Source organism: Poromitra crassiceps, assembly GCF_964638095.1.
Source record: "Poromitra crassiceps genome assembly, chromosome: 3".
Taxonomy (NCBI): domain Eukaryota; kingdom Metazoa; phylum Chordata; class Actinopteri; order Beryciformes; family Melamphaidae; genus Poromitra; species Poromitra crassiceps.
Genome location: NC_139625.1, coordinates 72553399 through 72575034, shown reverse-complemented (window position 1 = coordinate 72575034; position 21636 = coordinate 72553399). Strand labels below are relative to the sequence as shown.

The window sequence follows — 21636 nt, the reverse complement described above, 5'->3', positions numbered from 1 at the left end:
CATGTCTGAAATAAATAATGTTTAATAGAAGAAGTTCTTGTTTAACATGACCACGATTAGGTTATTCTACAACAGTGTTTCTCAACAACTGGGTCGTGGCCCACTGGTGGGCTCAGAGTGCCATCAAGTGGGCCGCAGAGGACCTCTCACATCGAGATGGTGGACAGCTCCAGTTAAGATGCTTCTTAAGAGCCTTCTATTTTTTTTATTTTTCTCTTCTGTTAAGAAGGCGTTTGGGAAACACTTCTTTGGAGCCTTCTTAACTCCTTAAGAAGCGTCTTAACTCCTTAAGAAGCTTCTTAACTCTTAACACATTGACTGCCAGCCGTTTTTTTTTTGCTGTAGGTAGCTTTTGCCAAGCCGTTTTTTGAGGATTCTGGCTCATTTTACAAGAGCCGAGGATTCTTTTCTGCTTGGAGTTTGTCAACACAAAGTTCACAAAAGTACTAATAGAATGTGTGCTTTCTCTGTCTAAAAGAGTTAGTTTGTAGAGTTAGTAGTTATGTAGATATTAGCCGTTGAGTACAGCATGGTTTTAGCGTCTGAGAGTGAAAGCTGAGATAATCGCAGTTTTGTGAAATTCAATCAAACAGGCAGAACAGTCACTTTAACCATTTATTTTTGGCATCAGTGAGAGATCAGACATCCAAACAATATAGTTCCGAACGCCCTCTCCTTCAACTCCTCCCTCCGTGGGCGTGTCTAGTGGCTTTCAGCCTGCGTTTGTCACAAGCGAGTGCTCTGCTGCTGCTGCTGCTGCGAGTTTGAGCAGCCTCCCTCCCTGGCAGCGAGTTTGAGCAGCCTCCCTCCCTGGCAGCGAGTGTGGATAGGTCTCACTCGTCTCTTGGGTTTGAGAGCCCCGATGAAGCCCCGTGCGACTCTAGGCTTTATGCTGCCCACCCAGTCCATTTCTGGAACCCCCCACCGCAGCAGCGCGAAAGCGTCCCCGCCTACAGTATGAGAATGAGGCTCGTTCGTTTCTGACTGTAAAATCGCCAAGCCATTTCCTTGAGAATGGAGGAAGCAGCCGCGGGAGGCGGCTGCTTTTGGTTGACTTTCTCTCTGTCGGGAGAGGACCGTCGCCACCTAGCTGGTCGGTAAAATAGATTATACACATTCAATACTTCCAATATCTCCATAGGAGACGCGGGGGGCATTGATCCACGTAGCACCGTCAAAAAAAAAAAATCATTTTTTTTTTTTTTTACGTATTAACACGTTAAGTGCCATAGCCGAGATAATTCGTCTTACATAATCCAACGCTTGAGTGCCAGAGCCGAAATAACTCGTCTTACATAAACATTTTTTTTTTTTGACGGTGGGACATCAATCAACAACTTTTACATCTTCGAGATCACTATTGGAGCAAGAGAATGTGTATAATCTATTTTACCGACCCACTAAGTGTTGACAGTGCTCCCCCAGACGAGCGAAATCAAAGAAAAAACTGCCGCGGGGAGCAAGCCATTCAAGGAAATGGCGAGGCGATTTTACAGTAATCCATTCCACACTTGTCTTCTTGCCCGAGAGCGGCCGCGCAGGCAGCCGCACACAGAGAGCGGAGAGCGATTTGCAAAATAGATTATAGGTGAAACACACTTTGAAACACCTCAGAAAGGCCAGAATCAACATCTGCCCATCGCCCACGCATTCCCCGGCCCATCTTGACTCGCACAAGGAGCGTCCGCACGCAGGCAAGCAGGCACGCAGACAGGCAGGCAGGCAGCAGCAACGCGCTTCTGACACGCCCGCTGTAGAGCCAGGAGGAAGGAGGAGAAGACACACGGAGGGAGGAGTTTGAATGAGAGGGGTGTTTCCTGTTGTTATGGAGGAAATTACTGTTCAAAACTATTGTTTAGAATGTCTGACGGTCTTACTGATGCCAAAAATGAATGGTTAAAGTGACTGTTCTGTCGAATTTCACAAAAAGCCATTTATCTCGGAATAAATTTCCAGACGCTGAAACCATGCTGTACTCAACGGCTAATATCTACATAACTACTAACTCTGCAAACTAACTCTTTTAGACAGAGAAAGCACACATTCTATTAGTTATTTTTAGATGATTGGTGTTCATGAATTCTTAACAGAAAATAATCCTCGGCTCTTGTAAAATGAGCCAGAATCCTCAAAAAAAAAACCTGGCACAACTTACCTACAGGATGAAAAAATGGCTGGCACTCAATGTGTTAATACGTCAGTGGCAATGAACGTGTTAAGAAGCTTCTTTGTTGGGAAACTCAGCCAATAGCAAATCCATACATGCATCCTGAAATGGTAAAAAATTTAAATTGTCGCATTTTCGATTTGTGAGCTTATATTCAAATTTTATTTATTTATTTTACCTGCTGAATCCTATTACTTTTGCTGCTGCAACAAACAAATCTCCCCTTTGGAAACAACGTTTTTTTCTTTTTTTCTTCCAGAAACAATCAGTGAGCATTAAAGGCAGAGATTATGCTGTTGAAAAATAATTGTCTTAATTTAAAGTATTAATAGCAGAAAATAAAAAATGTAAACACATCTAAAACAGGTTTGTTATCCCCAGTTGTAAAATATCTTTGGGTCATTGTGTTGAGCAAGGGCCTTTACCTGCTGTGGTGTCATTACTGGAAGTGGGTGTCAGTGCTGGGGTCAGACACACGGGGCAGCACTCGCCCTCTGGGGTCACAGTTTTCTGGCAGTCACCGAGCTCGTCACACACCACATCCTCACACACCACACTCCCCAGGTCACACACACAGATCCGACATGGCGCTGGGTTCCACATCTCATTGTTGGAGTAGACTTTTCCATTTTCTGTACAGGTATCTTCAGGAAACAGAAACGGTAACTTAAATCAGTATCAGAGGTGTGCTCGTATTCCACAATGCAAGAAATCCATGTTGGGATTTTCTTTTAAATTCATCAGTCAATATTTTGAAAATAATGACTTTATCTTAAATAACTTACTAACAGCATACAGTACTCTCTAACATGCTTTACTTTCATGCCGGCAATCATTCTGAAAGAGTACAGTAAATAAAATAAAATAAAATAATAAAAAACAATCAATATAGTGCATACTCTCATTCCAGAATAAAAAACCCTTTCATTTAAACAATGTAAGCATTTGGCTGGTGCGCAAAAAGAAAGCAACTCACACCAATTGCAAAGAGTGATAAAAGTGGAAATTCACATAATCAACAGAAGTGCGTAGTATAAAGAAGTGCAATGAACAACATGACACAACTATTTTACAAGGCAAAGGATACATGGTAGCATTTTCCCAGAGGAATACACCTACTTTTTGGTAAATAAGTTCCTTGTTCAACATCTAGTGACTGGCAACAGCTCTACCAGTTTGTCCAGTGCTTTTAAGATGATGCAATGCTATCTTGTACTTTCATGATAGTCTGGGAATAGTTGTCCAAAAATGAAAATTCTGACATCTACTCACCCTGATGCCAGTTGAAACACAGGCGAGTTTTGTCCATATAACACACAGGGAGGTTGCCAGGCAGCACAACTCGAGAGAAAACCACTCACCATTGACTTCAGTACAGCACAACTGAATTGGTCACTGGTTTTCTCTCATGTTGCTGGTAACATCCCTGTGTGTAACAGTTACAGTATATTTACAAACTTCATGTGTGTTTCAACTGGCATGAGTAGACGATGACAGAATTTTCATTTGTGGGTGAACTGTTCCTTTAAGAGTGAGCATACTATTAGCAAACTACATAAATACTGGACATGCATGGTGGTGGTAACTGTACCAAGCTTCTTGTTGCACTAAGCTTGGTGGATCTGATCAGTGATCTTATCTGGCAAAAAGTCAGTGTATTCCTCTTGTGAACTGAAGTACAGTCATCGAAAACTAACGGCACAATCAAGTGCAGAACTGAGAAGGTTTGTGGCCGGTGTGGGCAGGATGAAGCCTGAAGAGACGGGCCTTCAGGTGGAAAGGTACCAGCATGACTTATGTGGACTCAGGATTCAAAGTAGACTCAGAGGGCAAGAGAATGACCAAGATGCATCCACAGAGTATTTCTGGTACAGACAATCTGCGGGGTGCAAACAGTCTCGGGACATTCCGTTTACCGGATTTTGTTTCTGTGCTAGGGCGGCGAGCTGCAGCCGAACACACGGGGCAGCACTCGCCCTCGGGGGTCACTGTCTGGCAGTCACCGAGCTCTTCACACATCACGTCCTCACACACCACAGCCCCCATGTCACACACACAGAGCCGACACAGCTCTGGGCTCCACATCTCATTGTTGGAGTAGACTTTGCCATCTTCTGTACAGGTATCTTCATGAAACACAACAGCAACTGACATCAATATCTGGGGGGGATTCCCTTTCAGCCGGTACAGTTAGTACAATGCATCGTTATGGGCATTACTGTCATGGTGTTGATGTCCTTTCAATCACGCCTTTAGGTCAATAAACACAGCACACAGGCCCCACATCAACTGCTATCTATGCATGCTTGCACTACAGTACAGCCTATGTGCTGGTTTATTCTACCAGACTCAAAGGACCTTTAGCAATAGCAAAAACAGTTGATGTAAGCCATCAATTGGATGAAGCATTTTCAGAAATACGTTGGGGTTTATGCCTGCAGATTTCTTTTAGGTAGCTGACTAGTCATAGCACGTCTCCAAGAGAGAAGCATGCATGTGTCCTCAAGAAACAGATATCCATGATTCTACTAAGTGCGCCTTGGCATACATGCAAAAGCGGCCCTTCCTAACATGAAGCCGTGTGTTCTTAAATGGCCTTCTGCTCAGCCTGCTCCTTCTGACCCTCCGTCTCTGGAAGACATAGTCCATAATATAACAAGGTTTTACAGCTTATTGGGGAGGGCAGATTGGACTCTTCTCCTTCTGTTTTCCAACCCCTCTGGAAATTCAAAGTTGAACATGGCCCCAATGTTTGCATTACCTGCTGGCAGTAATTGAAGAGCCTGGTGGGATCACATTAGCAAATAATTGAGAGGTTTGGACTCAGTTTGGCTTAGATTCGAATCTGCTGACTACTTTATAGGCCCAGCCTGAGGTAAACTACTTCTAGCCAATATCTCCAAAGCACTGGCAGGGGTAGAACTCCCTTGTAATATAAATATGACTAATCTCTAGACAGTGGTTCCCAAACTGGGGTACGCGTACCCCTAGGGGTATGTGGAGGTACTACAGGGGGTACTTGAGAGAAAGGGGGAAATGGAACAAATCTAGGAATAAATCATGAAAATAAATGAAATATAAAAATTTATCTGCTCAGGAGGCACTAATTGCAACTCTTTCACTTCGTTTTCTAAGCAAAATGTTGTAGTCGGGTAAAGGGGGTAGGCTACTTGGATTCAGAAATCAGGGGAAGGGGGAAGCCAAAAAAGTGTGAGAACCACTGCTCTAAGAGATATTGCCATGTTGTGGTTGTCCTGGCTGTCTGTGGAGACATAACACTGCAACATGCTGGCCTGGCTGTCTGTGGAGACATAACGCTGCAACATGCTGGCCTGGCTGTCTGTGGAGACATAACACTGCAACATGCTGGCCTGGCTGTCTGTGGAGACATAACACTGCAACATGCTGGCCTGGCTGTCTGTGGAGACATAACACTGCAACATGCTGGCCTGGCTGTCTGTGGAGACATAACACTGCAACCTGCTGGCCTGGCTGTCTGTGGAGACATAACACTGCAACATGCTGGCATGGCTGTCTGTGGAGACATAACACTGCAACATGCTGGCCTGGCTGTCTGTGGAGACATAACACTGCAACCTGCTGGCCTGGCTGTCTGTGGAGACATAACACTGCAACATGCTGGCCTGGCTGTCTGTGGAGACATAACACTGCAACATGCTGGCATGGCTGTCTGTGGAGACATAACACTGCAACATGCTGGCCTGGCTGTCTGTGGAGACATAACACTGCAACCTGCTGGCCTGGCTGTCTTGTGGAGACATAACACTGCAACATGCTGGCCTGGCTGTCTGTGGAGACATAACACTGCAACATGCTGGCCTGGCTGTCTGTGGAGACATAACACTGCAACATGCTGGCCTGGCTGTCTGTGGAGACATAACACTGCAACATGCTGGCCTGGCTGTCTGTGGAGACATAACACTGCAACATGCTGGCCTGGCTGTCTGTGGAGACATAACACTGCAACATGCTGGCCTGGCTGTCTGTGGAGACATAACACTGCAACCTGCTGGCCTGGCTGTCTGTGGAGACATAACACTGCAACATGCTGGCCTGGCTGTCTGTGGAGACATAACACTGCAACATGCTGGCCTGGCTGTCTGTGGAGACATAACACTGCAACATGCTGGCATGGCTGTCTGTGGAGACATAACACTGCAACCTGCTGGCCTGGCTGTCTGTGGAGACATAACACTGCAACCTGCTGGCCTGGCTGTCTGTGGAGACATAACACTGCAACATGCTGGCCTGGCTGTCTGTGGAGACATAACACTGCAACATGCTGGCCTGGCTGTCTGTGGAGACATAACCGTGCAACATGCTGGCCTGGCTGTCTGTGGAGACATAACAGTGCAACATGCTGGCCTGGCTGTCTGTGGAGACATAACACTGCAACCTGAGAGTCCTGTCATATTGTGCGCATCGATCGCTGGGCCATGATTGTTTTATCCCATAATGATGCATTGTACTTCGTGAAAGGGATCGTAAAGTTATATCACAAGTTAATGCAGGCAGTTAGTTTTATTGAGGGCAACTTCAAATAAGTGTGAGAAATTGTGAACATTTCTATATCAACAATGTAGATCAAGACAGCAAGATGGGACAAGGAGAATGTGCAGTGTGTTTTGTAAGTTATGGAAATGCAAAAGTTGAAAACTAACTAGTACAAAAAGACAATGCAGGAATGGAAGGGAATTTTGTGGTTGGATATAATCATAGTGTGAAAAGGATTGTTTTTTCAGGCAGTGACAAGAGACGGGAGTGACTCAGCAGTGCTGTAGTGACAAGAGACGGGAGTGACTCAGCAGTGCTGTAGGTGGGAAGATTGTTCCACAAACAAGGTGCAGGAGAGGAGAGATGAGTGGAGAGGGCTGATCAGCTCTTCACATGAAAATGCTCTGAACTGAAGTCATTGCTTAGACTGAAGAAAAGCTATAAGAGTGACCATGCCACAGGCATTTATCCATATGGTTTTATATTTGTGGTAAAGAAAATATCACATCTAGATGTAACAGCGTTTCTCTAGAGACTCTCTAGAGGCACACTTCACCTTAAAATCAAAAATACATCTCTTGCCTGTAGTGCTGCTAATTATTCATTCTAGAATGTTTTTGTGTGTGTTGCCAAGTTCTGGAGATGCTAGATGTCTGCCTTATCTCAAATACAATGGAACTGGATGACACTATATGGTGCTCAAAGTGAAAGAAAAACAACAACAACGTCTCTTTCCAGGAATCATGACCCGGTTACTCAAGATAATCCAAAGACCTTGTTGTGAGCAGTTTCATGTAGGAACTATTTTCTTTTGACCAAACCTCACCTGCTAGCAGCAGCAAGCAGCATGCACTGTAGGCTACTAAAGGAACTATTTTCTTTCGACCAAATCAGAATCAGAATCAGAAAGACTTTAATGATCCCCGGGGGGAAATTGGGTCACAACACAGTCTGTGGATTACCTTGAGGAACTGGGTCATTTCTGGAGACATGCTGTTGAGTTTTTCAAATCTATTTTTTGTCGAGTGCCATCCAGTTCCATTGTATTTGAGAGAAGGCAGACATATGACATATTATGTCAGACATATGAGTTTTGGAGATATCGGCTGATATTATGAAGGTAAGAGGAGACATTTATTTTTGATTTGGGGACGAACTGTCCCTTTAACCTTAAACTTAAACCAACGTTAAAACCACATGTGAGACCAAAGTCAGATGAGTTTAAATCTGTTCTGCCAAGCTGCATTTTTTTTTTTTTTACCAGTTTTAATGTCCATGCTAGGATGCGATGCTGCAGCCGAACACACGGGGCAGCACTCGCCCACCGGGGTCACAGTTTTCTGGCAGTCACCTAGCTCTTCACACACCACATCCTCACACACCACAGCCCCTGTGTCACACATACACACTCGACACGGCTCGGGGCTCCAGATCTCATTGTTGGAGTAGAGCTTTCCATTTTCTGTACAGGAATCTGTGTCAAGCAGAGCAGCAGCACTGAGCATGTGGGGATTTCACCAGAGTCCTGCCTGCAGAAACCTCCCAAACGCTTCATTTGATTTGACCACAGATGATGGCCTGCTTTACCAGTCATCAAGGAATTCCATTGGTTTGACTTGCTCCAAATTCATGAAACACTTTCTGTGCATGGAAGACATCACTTTTCAATTATAGTTCAAGGTAAAAAGAACAAATAAAAATACAAGAGATACAAAGGCTTTTTGCAGGACACAATTTATCAGAAGTTTTCAGATAACACTAAGATTACAGCAGAATGATCAATGTTGGCAAAAGTGAACCAATGCACTTGTGTACATATTTCAGCTATGTGAAAAAGATATTTAGGAGCTTTACAATCTCATAAACTCATATTTTACCCGTTTACAAACCATATATATAATAATGTTTGTGGCTTCAAATCACCTCATTTATAGTGGTCAGAAACAGTTCTAAACAATGTATGAATGCAACAGGGTGCCAAATACGAGGGAGAGAGAGAGAAAGAGATCTGCTTCACACAACAAACAACCATGTAACAAACCTAGAGTACCTAATTGTACTAAAGGAAGTACAGTACATTCCACCTTTGGCCAGCAGGCTGCACCCATCACTAGAGTCACACAATAACGTTCAGTAGGTCCAATTGCATTTTGCATGCAGCCTGTCGTCAACACAGTCCCTCTTTACCAGTGCACTCTAATCACATGTAATGCCATCACACTTTTTCACCTGCTAAACTCATTTTATATGTGACAATCCCAGGGACGGAGTTTTTATTTCAAAGGGGTGTGTGTGTGTGTGTGTGTGTGTGTGTGTGTGTGTGTGTGTGTGTGTGTGTGTGTGTGTGTGTGTGTGTGTGTGTGTGTGTGTGTGTGTCTGTCTGTCTGGAGGGGGAATTTTGTACAGGCCCACATCCTCAGGCCCAAACTCACCATTCTGACTGACAATTTTTGGCCGTTTGAAGCAGAATATATAATTTAATAATAATAATAATATTATTACTGTTTATGAATCATTATTATTATTATTAATATCTCATTTTAAATTAACATTAGGTTTAGACTGTTGTGATGTCATTATTCAGTTTTAACCATTTGCTTCTTTTCTCAAGGTAAATACTGCATATTCGTTTAGAGATTGTCAATTATTTGTGCCGTTATGGTTTTTAGTCACTCACTTCTACACTATCTTCTACTGCTGCCACTTTTCTTGAAAAATAGCTAAATCTTACTTCACCCAAAATGTTATTTACATACAAAATACTATATCCACAATGCTAATTAATTTAGAGAACAAACCCGTAGATCAGGGGTTCCCAACCTTTTTTGGCTCATGACTCTACTTTGACGTTGCAAAAATCTAGGGACCTGAGACATTCAAATTCCGGTGCACCATCAATAATGGAATCAGTGACGTCGTCACTGATCGTGATGTCACATAATGCTTCTTTTTCCCCACAGAATTCTGACTTTAGTCTGAGAATTCTGACTTTACTCTCAAAACTTTTTCTCAAAATTCTGACAGTAACTCTGAATTCTGAGTTAAATCTAAGAACTCTGACTTTATTCTCAGAATCCTGATTTAAAGTTATAATCTCAAAGATTTTCATCTAAAAAATAATAATAATTAAGAGTCACTCACAATGTTGATTGAGGCTATGGTCCATTGATGGAAGCCTTTGCAGTATATAGTGACATTATGTGACATTAGTAATGTCACATAATGCAACACTGTTTGCATGTCACCTGCAATTACCACTCATCGCCATAGGTGTCACCCAAGAGAGCAAAGCTGAAATCTTAGAGATTATCACTTTAAACTCAGAACAAAAAATAGGGGGGGGGGGGGACATGTTCCTCCTGTCCCCCACCAAATTACGTCTTGGGACGACCCTCTCACTCTACTGGCCTTGTCTTGCAGGAGCCTGCTGGTTATGCTCGTTAGGCTGATTGAGTGCACCTGGGCACAGTGTACTCCTTGGGCAAAAGCCTGCAGATCATTCAGGGACCATAATGGAAATAAGTCTTTATACTTTTGCATGTCATCCCTAGGATTTTGCTATTCTTTATCAATCAATCAATCAATCAATCAATTCAGTCTCCCTCTTTACCTAAGTGCACCTTTTGTAATTTGTGTAGTTATTTTCCCTTAGTTCTTTAATTATTGTTTTAACTTTTACTTTGGCATAATATGACTCCCTCCTTTAACACATTGCAGTACACCCTCTCAATGACCAATGACCCTGCTAACGAATACTGACAAAGTTAAACAAAGCAAGTGCTAAACTAAGGATACAAAAGGTTTGGACAAGCACCCATACTGCATGTTACTCCTTGAGCCAGGTTATATAGAACTGAACAAAAGCTGCATTGGGGAGGAGGGAGAGACACAGAGAGACAGAGGCCAGAAAGTATGTAGTGTAGGTGAGACATAGGACAGAAAGTATGGAGTGTAGATGAGAGAGGGGACAGAAAGTATGGAGTGTAGGTGAGACAGAGGACAGAAAGTATGTAGTGTAGGTGAGACAGAGGACATAAAGTATGTAGTGTAGATGAGAGAGGAGACAGAAAGTAGGCAGTGTAGGTGAGACAGAGGACAGAAAGTATGTAGTGTAGGTGAGACAGAGGACAGAAAGTATGTAGTGTAGATGAGAGAGGGGACATAAAGTATGCAGTGTAGGTGAGACAGATGACATAAAGTATGCAGTGTAGGTGAGAGAGGACAGAAAGTATGTAGTGTAGGTGAGACAGAGGACAGAAAGTATGTAGTGTAGGTGAGACAGAGGACAGAAAGTATGTACGGTAGTGTAGGTGAGACAGAGGACAGAAAGTATGTAGTGTAGGTGAGACAGAGGACAGAAAGTATGTAGTGTAGGTGAGAGAGAGGACAGAAAGTATGTAGTGTAGATGAGAGAGGGGACAGAAAGTATGCACTGTAGGTGAGACAGAGGACAGAATGTATGTAATGTAGGTGAGACAGAGGACAGAAAGTATGTAGTGTAGGTGAGACAGGACAGAAAGCTCTGGCAAGATTTGACCCTGTAGGCCAGCAGGGACACACATCGCTTCAGATGGAATCTAAGCTTAGCCTAACTGTCAGTGGACATGCCAGAAAACATTTATACCAACAACTGATCTGGTCTAACTTTGTATTAAGATTCATGTCTATATGCAACAGACAGCCCACATGTACCCCATCTTTGTAATTATACTGTGTATGATTTGTAAGGGGTATTTTCATTTTAAACTTCAAATTTGATGCAAATTAGAGCAAGAAATCATTGCATTTCCTATAGAACTAGAACGACCGCAACGCGGACTTATGCCTCCGCCATTAGTTCATTCTGGAGTCCAAATCGCCATTTGAGGCAAATTGGAAGAAATTCCGTCAAGGCGCACCTGTGATGTTGCGTTAACAAGCTTGAAAATGGCGTTCGAGAGCTCACATTGACCTTTGACCTTTGACCACCAAAATCTAATCAGATCATCCTTGAGTCCAAGTCGATGTTTGAGACAAGTTTGATTAAATTCCGTCAAGGCATTACTGAGATATCACGTTAACAAGCTTGAAAATGGCGTTTGAGAAGTCACAGTGACCTTGACCTTTGACCACCAAAATCGAATCAGTTCATCCTTGAGTCTAAGTAGATGTTTGAGGCAAATTTGATGAAATTCCGTCAAGGTATTCATGAGATATCGCGTTAACAAGCTGGAAAATGGCGTTTGAGAGGTCACAGTGACCTTGACCTTTGACCACCAAAATCTAATCAGTTCATCCTTGAGTCCAAGTCGATGTTTGAGACAAGTTTGATTAAATTTCGTCAAGGCATTCCTGAGATATCGCGTTAACAAGCTTGAAAATGGCGTTCGAGAGGTCACAGTGACCTTGACCTTTGACCACCAAAATCTATTCAGTTCATCCTTGAGTCCAAGTCGATGTTTGAGACAAGTTTGATTAAATTCCGTCAAGGCATTCCTGAGATATCGCGTTAACAAGCTTGAAAATGGCGTTCGAGAGGTCACAGTGACCTTGACCTTTGACCTTTGACCACCAAAATCTAATCAGTTCATCCTTGAGTCCAAGTCGATGTTTGAGACAAGTTAGATTAAATTCCGTCAAGGCATTCCTGAGATATTGCGTTAACAAGCTTGAAAATGGCGTTCGAGAGGTCACAGTGACCTTGACCTTTGACCTTTGACCACCAAAATCTAATCAGATCATCCTTGAGTCTAAGTCGATGTTTGAGACAAATTTGATGAAATTCCGTCCAGGCGTTCCTCAGATATCACGTTAACAAACATCGTACGGACGGACGGCCGTACGGACGGACGGACAACCCGGATCCATAATGCCTCCGGCCTGGCTATCGCCGGCGGAGGCATAACAAGCACAAACCTTTAAGCCCTATAGGCGCAGTGGTGTGGCCATTCACCTTCATGGCAGCACGCCCGCTCCTGCCACCCACAATCCCCCTGCCCACCCCTCACCTCCCTTCCTTGCCCCCCACCACCACACACCCATATCCCCAGTCCAAGATGGCGTCTCTAATAAAAACCCATGGTCCCTTCCTTCTCTCTGGTTAAGGTGACAGTCGCCTACAGTAATAGAAAGGTACAGAGCAAATCCCCCATTAAAATGTCTGACTGACTGAAGAGATTTTGTTCACTCATGCAGCTGAAATGGCTTTGGGTCAGTGTTAATTTAACCAACAATTTTCCTCTCAAATCTGGGCAGAGATGCCGAACAAGACTCACTCTGCCCTCAGCTCAAATTGCTCAATAGCTGCTGAGGTGTCCTTGAGCAAGGCATTTCACCCTCAGTGACCAGCACTGGCAGACTGTGGCTGAGCTCAGCAGCTCATGGGTGTAGGCTAAATGTCTCTCAGTATGTAATCATCTCTGTCCCTGCAGCTTGGCTCTCAGGCTGCTGCTGTAAATAAAGAACTATTATAATAGTTCACATTCCTGCTTAAATAAAGCCTTTCCCTTAAAAACTCTATTTTTGACCAAACATTTGCATCAGATAATTTAACTAGTTTCCTCTACAGTGTCAACCATTTAAGGAATTTTCTTGAAATGACAGTGGCAGCATCTTGAAGCAGACTGCTCCACAGTATTCAACATAATCCCATTCAATTTAAGAAAGTCCTTGAAAAACAGTTAATTTACATTGGAAACTAGACGGCACTCTAGTTGTACAAAGTTTTGTGGTGTTACGTGAATCCGTTTGGTATTTTAGGCGCTTTTTTGGGATTGGCCACGCCCATTGTCATGCCCCCTTTTGCCCAGTGGCTGTGGAAAGTTAATCAGTTCTTGTTGGCCCATGACCTACTTTTCTAGAAAGTTTCATGCAAATACATTCATAAACTTTTGAAATATCCTTCTGACAAACAGACAAACAAACAGGGGTGAAAGGAAAACATGATCTCCTGTCCAACTCCATTGGCAAATTGAATTATCTGGCTCCACTGGGAGGATCTTTCAGAAAAATAAGACGTTAAGAAGACACAAAACTCTTGACTTTTTTGGCAGTGTAAATCTTATTGGCTAAGGATGGAGAGACCCTCTAAGTACTGTATTCTTATTCCCTTAATCCAGTCTTAACAAAAGCAAAGGGGGACTTGAGGTGGGAGAAAGAGCATCTATCACTAAACCGGGCGGGGGGAGGGAGGGGGGTGTATGGCCACCTGCTATGTATTTAAATCCAGGCAATTTAGTGACGTCCTAAGTACTAATTATGTGGTGGAGCCTCTCCCAGAGAGACGGGCTCGTTTTCAAAAGCAGGAGTTATTTCAGGGGAAACCACACGGCTGTATTATACGTTGGGCTCAGCGAGTGCTTGTGGGTTTGCCTTTATTTGGAGGTGCCACACCCAGACAAGCCTCCAGCCAGGAACCCTACAGGCTGGTAGGCTGCAGCAGCGGGCATCTGCTGTATGAAAAATGAATGAGCTGTGGCTTTATTCTGCAGCCACAATAAACGTGTTTTGGCTGCACAGCCTCCATTAGCAGATTTGGCTGTTTTCCTTTCAGTTTCCCAGCCTTTTGCACCTGTCTCTCTCTTTTTTGAACTAGAAGGGCACTCTGTGAGAGTGCAGACCTCAGCCCAGGCCAATAGTTCAAGCTATTATTGCTTTTTCGTGAGGCTTGTTCGTGAGTTGGATTCAGATCCACTCCAAAACTTTATGGGTTCTTCCTTGGCCCACGCTACACCCCTTTGCACCAAGTTTCATGAAAATCAGGCATGTTTTTTTTTTCTTCTTTTTTTGCATGTTTTCAGCGGGGGGTTCCTCTCTGGAGGAAACCCCAGGGGAGCACAGGAAGAACATGCAAACTCCACAGAAAGGCCCTTTTGACGAGCCCACCTGGGCAGTGGGCACTGAGGACATGGGGATGGGGACACACAGCATCCCAGGTGGGAATCGAACCCCGGACCTTCTTGCTGTGAGGCGACAGAGCTACTACTGTGCCACCATAACGGCCGGTTCACACACACGCCTACGCCTATGCCTACGCCTATGCCTACGCATATAGGCATTGCTTCATGCACGCCTGGCGCCTATTTTCGTTCACACAGGACGCCACGCTCTGCGCTACGCTGAACACATGAGAAGCGTTTTTTTTACACTTTTCAGATCTGATTTATAGCATGGGTGAGTCCTCTTTTTTATTGTAATGTGCAAGTGAGGATGTCTGTCTATTTCTTGGCCCGCTGTAATTGTTATTTTCCCTCGGGTAATCATGTGACTATGAGTCATCAACACCATGAGTGATACATGCATTGAGACAGGGGGGGTATATATACATCTGACAGAAAAGACGTTAATAGAGAAACACATGAAGGACAGCTCTCCTACTATGCACTCGTTAATTCGCGCTCCACCCTCCCTTTTGGGCAAACTCGGTAGAAAATATGGCCCAAGTCCACCAGAAACAACAGCCAGCTTGACAGTTCAGCGCGCCTAGAGCTGAAAAATAGAACAGATGCCTAAACGATAAATGCAGCGCAGTGTAGGCACAGCGCGAGCGTGGCTTCAGCACAGCGTGGCAGCGGTATGTGTGAACGCTCTCGTCTGTTAACAAGGACGCCTAAATTTTAGGCGTTGCTTAGGCGTTGCTTTAAGCGTCGCTCTAGGCGTGTGTGTGAACGTGGCGTAAGGCCTGTAGTCTTTTTTCTGCAATCCTGCTGACAAACAAAACCTTAAGTTGGCAGAGGTAATTGAGAGCCACCAGCCTGATTAAAATGTAACTTTGGAAATGAAATGTATTGCTTACTGTATGTGTAATACTTATGCGTGCTAAATGATAGCATATGGCAAGGATTGCAATGTAAAGTTTTCTAAAATGCTAAATGTAATTTTTTTAACAAAAATTTGCAACCTGATATATGGAGAGAAGGGAAAAAAAACAAGATTCCTATGCTGAAAACAGTTTGAATTGTTAGATAAAGGTCTTAAAGGGACAGCTCACGCTAAAATGCAAAATACATATTTTTCTCCTCTCACCTGTAGTGCTATTTGTCTATCTAGATTGTTTTGTGTTAGTTGCCTTGAGTTTTGGCGATATCGGGTGACGGGCGTAGAGATTTCTACCTTCTCTCCAATGCAATGGAACTGGATGGCAGTCAGCTTGTGATGCTCAAAGCGCCAAAAAATGCATTTGAAAAAATCAACAGCAATGTCTCTTTACAGAAATCATGACCCGGTTACTCAAGATAATCCACAGACCTTGTTGTGAGCAGTTTAATGTAGGAACTATTTTCTTTCGTCCAAACTACACCCTCTAGCTGCTAGCGAGTTCCTACATGAAAATGCAGCTAGCAGTAGAGAAGCAGCTAGATAGCAGCTAGTGGGAGTAGTTTGGTCAAAAAAGAAAATAGCTCCTACATTACTGCTCACAACAAGGTCTGTGGATTATCTTGATAACCAGGTCATGATTTCTGGAAAGAGACATTGTTGTTGATTTTTTCAAATGTATTTTTGTGTGTGTGTGTGTGTGTGTGTGTGTGTGTGTTTTGAGCACCACAAGCCGTCCAGTGCCATCCAGTTCCATTGTATTGGAGAAAAGGCAGAAATCTGTACAGCCGATATCTCCAAAACTCAGCAGCTCACACCAAAATGATCTAGATGGATAAATAGCACTATACAGGTGAGAGGAAGAATATGTATTTTGTATTTTAGGGTGAGCTGTCCCTTTAAGGTAGCATCACATTTTAACAGAGCAGAGTAGACGTCACATATTTTTTAAATGGGTATCTAATTATGGAACAAACCCTTTGCCGGTAATTTCTCTAACTGATGTTCGTTCCATTTTGATGGGATTGTGGTTTATATTAAAGTAATGACCCTCGTTCACTGCATGTTTCTTGTTAAGAGGAAAACCTGTGGCTTCATGACCTTGTGGTTACGCACCCCCCACCCTGCCTCACCTCACCACCCTGCCTCACCTCACCTCAAGTCTATTATTAACCAACAGCACTCCTAACTGTATGCTGCTTACACTGCAAAACTAATCCAACTGTTATGTTACATTCAACCCCGTATTGAGTCTTTAAATCTGGTTTTGAAAGCAGTGGAAAATGGAGAGGAATACAGAAGATCATGAGACAATTTGTGCAAAGATGATCTTGGTTCCTCACATTTGATGCCAAATGTCTCTCTCCCTCTCTCTCCCCCTCTCTCTCACACTCACACACACGCACGCACGCAGACGCACGCGCACACACACACACACACACAGACACACACACACACGGGCATGTGCACACACACAAACAGCCACTTACACCACTTAACAAGCTATTCAGCAGCCAATACCAATCATTCTTGGCTTGTGATGTGCCTCAGCACACCTGACCCGCCAAAGAATAGGTCTGAGTTTGGTTTCAAATGCCCCAACTCCCTGAGGTCACAATCCTGATTTCTTCTTACTGTAATACACGGTAATACAGTAAATGCTGAGATTATAACAGCATGGTTAAAATGTGTATTGCATAGGCCTACTACGGCTTTTTTATGCGCATGTATGTTATGTATGTTTTCATCATTGCTATTACTGTGAAATAAACAAGTTTTTTCTAAATTTGCATTTAATTGCTTGTTATTAATATTACCAACTAACTGTACTAACCAACTGTAAAAGCACTGGATTGGTCAATGGGTAGATCAAAGCGGATTAAAGTGTCTACCAAATAGCATTTATCATTAGATACCATCATTTATTTGTCAATGTGCTTTTTCTGCTTTTAGGCTACTATCCCTCTGCCAAGGAGGTTATGTTTTCTGTGTATTTGTTTGTTTGTTTGTCGGTTGTTAGCAGGATTACGGGAAAGTTGGTCAAATTTTCATAAAACTTTGTGAAAGGGTGGAGCATGGGCCAAGGAAGAACCCATAAAATGTTAGAGCGAATCCGGATCCGACTCACGAACAAGCAATAATAGCACAAACCTTGGCGGAGGTCTACTCTGTGCTCTCCAAGTGCCCTTCTAGTTAAACGCTACATTGTGACTTATTTTGGCAGGAAAAGTACAAATCTAGTACATCAGTAGAAGTTTTAGTAACAGTTGTGAGCAGCAGTATTAGTATTGCAAGATGGGGTATTATAAACAGAATAGAGACAAAGATATATAGAGGCCTCTGGAGCTCTAAACAGCTTTCAGAAGACCCTTGAGGTAATAAAAGCCACTATATCCATAAACGATCATATAAACCTTCAGTAACAATGCAAAACACAAAAAACAGAATTATGATTTCTTGCAGCAGGATTGGTAAACTGCAGAGCTCCAAACAGAGTCGGGACGTCAGGATGTCGTTTTCTCTCTGCTTTTTAAAACGTTTTATTGCTAAAAGTCAAACGAGATCCAGAGGTTTGGCCTTTAGCAACACATCGGTCAGTTTGAAGCTGAAGAAAAGGCCTGTATTGTCCTGTAGGCTTACTATAGCGAGGCTGTCCTGTAGCTAAAAGGTCACAGGTTCAATCATTGGGACTTTTAGCAAGACACTGGACTTGCCTGCTTACGCTTACCCATTGAAAATCTCCTAAGATAAAGGTGTCTAGTCAAATGCATGATGTCCAACTTTTTTTATAAACAAACTCCACTGGACTTAAAATGAGTCCAGCTTAACGGCACTTCACCCAAAAGAAATATGATTTATTTTGCACATGATCTCACACATATCCGAAAACTGTTAACAGTTTTGCAGGCATTCATTTAGTTTGACAGTTATTGAGAGTTATTGAGAGCTGACTTGAGTTAAATTGAGCACCAGTGATGTCATCACAAGACTAATTAATATAACACAATGATTCAGCGCCTTCTGATGACATCACTGGCGTTCAACTTAACTCAAGTCAGCTTTCAATAAACTATGTCTGCAAAACTGTTTACAGTTTTCGGATATGTGTGAGATCATATGCAGAATAAATCAGCTTCAGTGAAGTGCCTCTTTAAAGCGAAGAATTGAAGACATTTTCAACTCTTCAATTCATCATTATAAGTTCAGATTTTGTTTTTATGCCTTTTATCTTACTACCTGGATGACTGAAATGAGACTAAAATATAGATGTGCATTTCTGAGTAAAGTATCAACTGAGAAATTTGCCCTATTATTCCAACACCTGATGCAGCTTTTAGCCTTATTTTCTTGCATGAATGCTCAGAGGAGGTGAACTTGGTGGATGGAAGCAACTGAAGCATATTTCATATATCCAGCATCATCTCACTTGGGTGTGTCTTGTCTGCTCCTGGCCTCAAGTCTGACCAAAATGAGTGGCCTGCTTTTGTCCATCCCATCCACAAGGCCACATCATTATAGCCACGGCATTCACAAGCCCTTCATTCAGCATGGACCTGGCACTGAAATAGCCCCGCCAGCCGGGCACACACTGCTACTTTGCACATACTGCAGCGTGTAGAGGGAGAGGTATTTTTGTCATTTTTCTGGGACATTTTATTTTAGAAAATGTGATTTCGCTCAGATGGGATCACCCAGATCTCCCTTCGTTTGATCTCTGAGAATTCATCTTGAATGTATACGATTCTGCTTCAGCAATATGAAGCTGTGTCGGCCTCAAATTCTGGCAACAATTTTGCTTCCAAGGGATCTGAATTGTAGTAAATCATTATAAAAGCCAAAACATATGAAGAATCAGGCAATGTAAAATTGAAGTTTGATTTGCTTCCAGCTTGTTTTATGTAGCAATCTCTTGCCTTTTCCACTTCTAAATAACTCCTGAAAACTTTAAACAAATTTTATATCTCCACACAATGGGAAACTCCTTCCTAATCATTAGTTACAATATCCAGTGGCTTTTAAACCTTTTGTGAATGGGAAAACTAGTGACTCTTTGAGACATAATGTTTGCTTTTCTGGTCTAAGCTTTGGGTGTGATTTTAGCCTTTAGCTCCCAGACCACAGGATCAGTGTGGTCCAGTTGTTGAGAGGCAGAGCCCAGTATAACTTCTAAACTAAAACACAGCTTCCTGAACCACATCCTATATTTTGAAAAAGAATAAATATCATAAACTGGAAAGTAACAATAGAACAGTAAAGACCAGTGGTACTGTAAAAACATGGTTGGGGGGTCGGTTTCTTTCACAGGTCCCAGTCACAGAAATACAATTACACACAAATCATGTAGAGCAGGAAATCCCAAATTTAAGAATACCAGGGCCCACTTTGAAATCTGAAAATCTTCCGGGGCCCACTGACCCCTTTAATCACAACTCTGATCAGCACATGCAACTAAGATTATGTATTTCCATATATATTTTTATTTCATTAACAGAGCATGTGAACATGGGCATACGGCAAATTAATAATCCATTAATTAATCATACAAAAAAATCTGCAAAATACGTAAAAGCAAGATTGCCAACATTTTCTCCCGCTTACTCATCAGAAATATTTGCGTGTACAGGGGTTAAAGTGGGATTTGACAGGTGATTTTGAAAAGAAAATGCAGACGCATTTCACTTCCTACTCTCCAAACAATGCACTGCAGCTTTCTTTGCTTTTAGCTAGATTGAATTCAAATTAGCCTGACATGGTTTGAAAGCTCGCAGGCTGGGTACATCACCCAAATCACATTAGTAATGTTGCAATCTGGGAACCCATCAGTTAAACAAAAACAAAAATATTTCGATGCAAGTCGAAAGTCTGTCTCGAGAGATTAGTAATGTTGCTGTTACAATGTTACAATGCATTACTGTAACTCAAATGCTAACCGTTTCATGTATGTGGATGGAGTATACTAACGCCATTAGCGCCAAGTTCCAGGATGTATAGTGAAATAAAAACACTGATTTGGGTGGTCTACTCTGGTTTGTTAGTGTATTATTCAACCTTTCTAGTCAAGTAAGTCCATTTGGTAGTTTGTATTTTGTCCAAAAACGCCTTGTTTTTTTTCTTTCTCCTGGCGGGCCACCTGCAGTACCTCCACAGTTTGGGAATCACTGATGTAGAGGATGGTGGATGCTGAGGAATCATACCCAAAATGACCATGATATATATATAGGCCATATTGGTCATATAATTAAAAACAGGACCAGTGGATCAAACTTTAGTCTCTGGATGCCAGAGTGAATTAGACCAAACAGTATGTTTTCTTGTGATTTTCTGACTTTTAAAGTTACCCACACCCACACGAGATCTGTTTATTTGTGTCCATATTTGAATGTAAGCCCTCAAAATTAGAGTAACATCTCATCTCATCTCATCTAATTAATTTGGCACACAGGATTATCAGATCAACATATTTCGGAGCATTTCTGTTCCCACTTTCCACAAAACCTGTCAGCAGCAGAACAAAGCGCCGATTAAATCTAGCAGTTATTTGCAGACCAATCAGAGGTCGATGATCACTGCTAATCCATGCTCACTCACCTTTCATGGCATCTTGGCATGTCACGGCAATCACCTGAGCCAAGGCCAGGGCCAGGCACACGGTAATCCTAGAGTGCATCGAGGGGCCCATGTCTGCATGCCAGACACGCAGCGTCCTCACACACACTCACACTCACACAGGGACGGAAGGACGGATGCACGGACAGAGGTAGACAGGGAGTGAGCTCGCCCAGCCCAGAGCTACAGCATCCAGATATAAAGATCCAAAACTCCCAGAGAGGAACAGGGTCCTGGATGAGCGATTACACACACACACACACACTGCAACAAGCTCTCTCTCTCCCTCTCTCTCCTCCTCTCTACTTTCTTCCCTCTCATCATTTTTGCCTCCTTTTTTCTGAGGCCAACCTCCTCCTCCTCCTCAGACTCTGCCTTGAAAGATGCAGCTAATTAAAGACTGCATTAAATTTGTACAGGCAAAAGACTGATGAAAGGATATGGGCTGGAAGACTTGAGCTTACATACCGCATGTTGTTTCACAAAGACATTTAAACACTCTAGTTAAGGCTTTTTATTGTCTATAAGTAGGCTATATCTTCATAGATGCTAAG

The 21636-nt window shown here is 42.8% G+C and overlaps 1 protein-coding gene across 1 annotated transcript in view; it reads right to left on the bottom strand.

Moving 5' to 3' along the window:
- LOC310773971 (uncharacterized protein) overlaps positions 1 to 21263 on the bottom strand; it is an 83702-nt gene extending 62439 nt beyond the window's left edge. Inside the window, exons 1-2 of the mRNA XM_083634011.1 lie at positions 21065 to 21263; positions 2593 to 2811 (exon numbers count right to left, since the gene is read on the bottom strand). Of these exons, the coding sequence (XP_083490137.1) occupies positions 2593 to 2811; positions 21065 to 21155 (310 nt within the window). The 5' untranslated portion in view covers positions 21156 to 21263. The remainder of the gene's footprint in view (positions 1 to 2592; positions 2812 to 21064) is intronic.
- Positions 21264 to 21636: the final 373 nt, after the last annotated feature.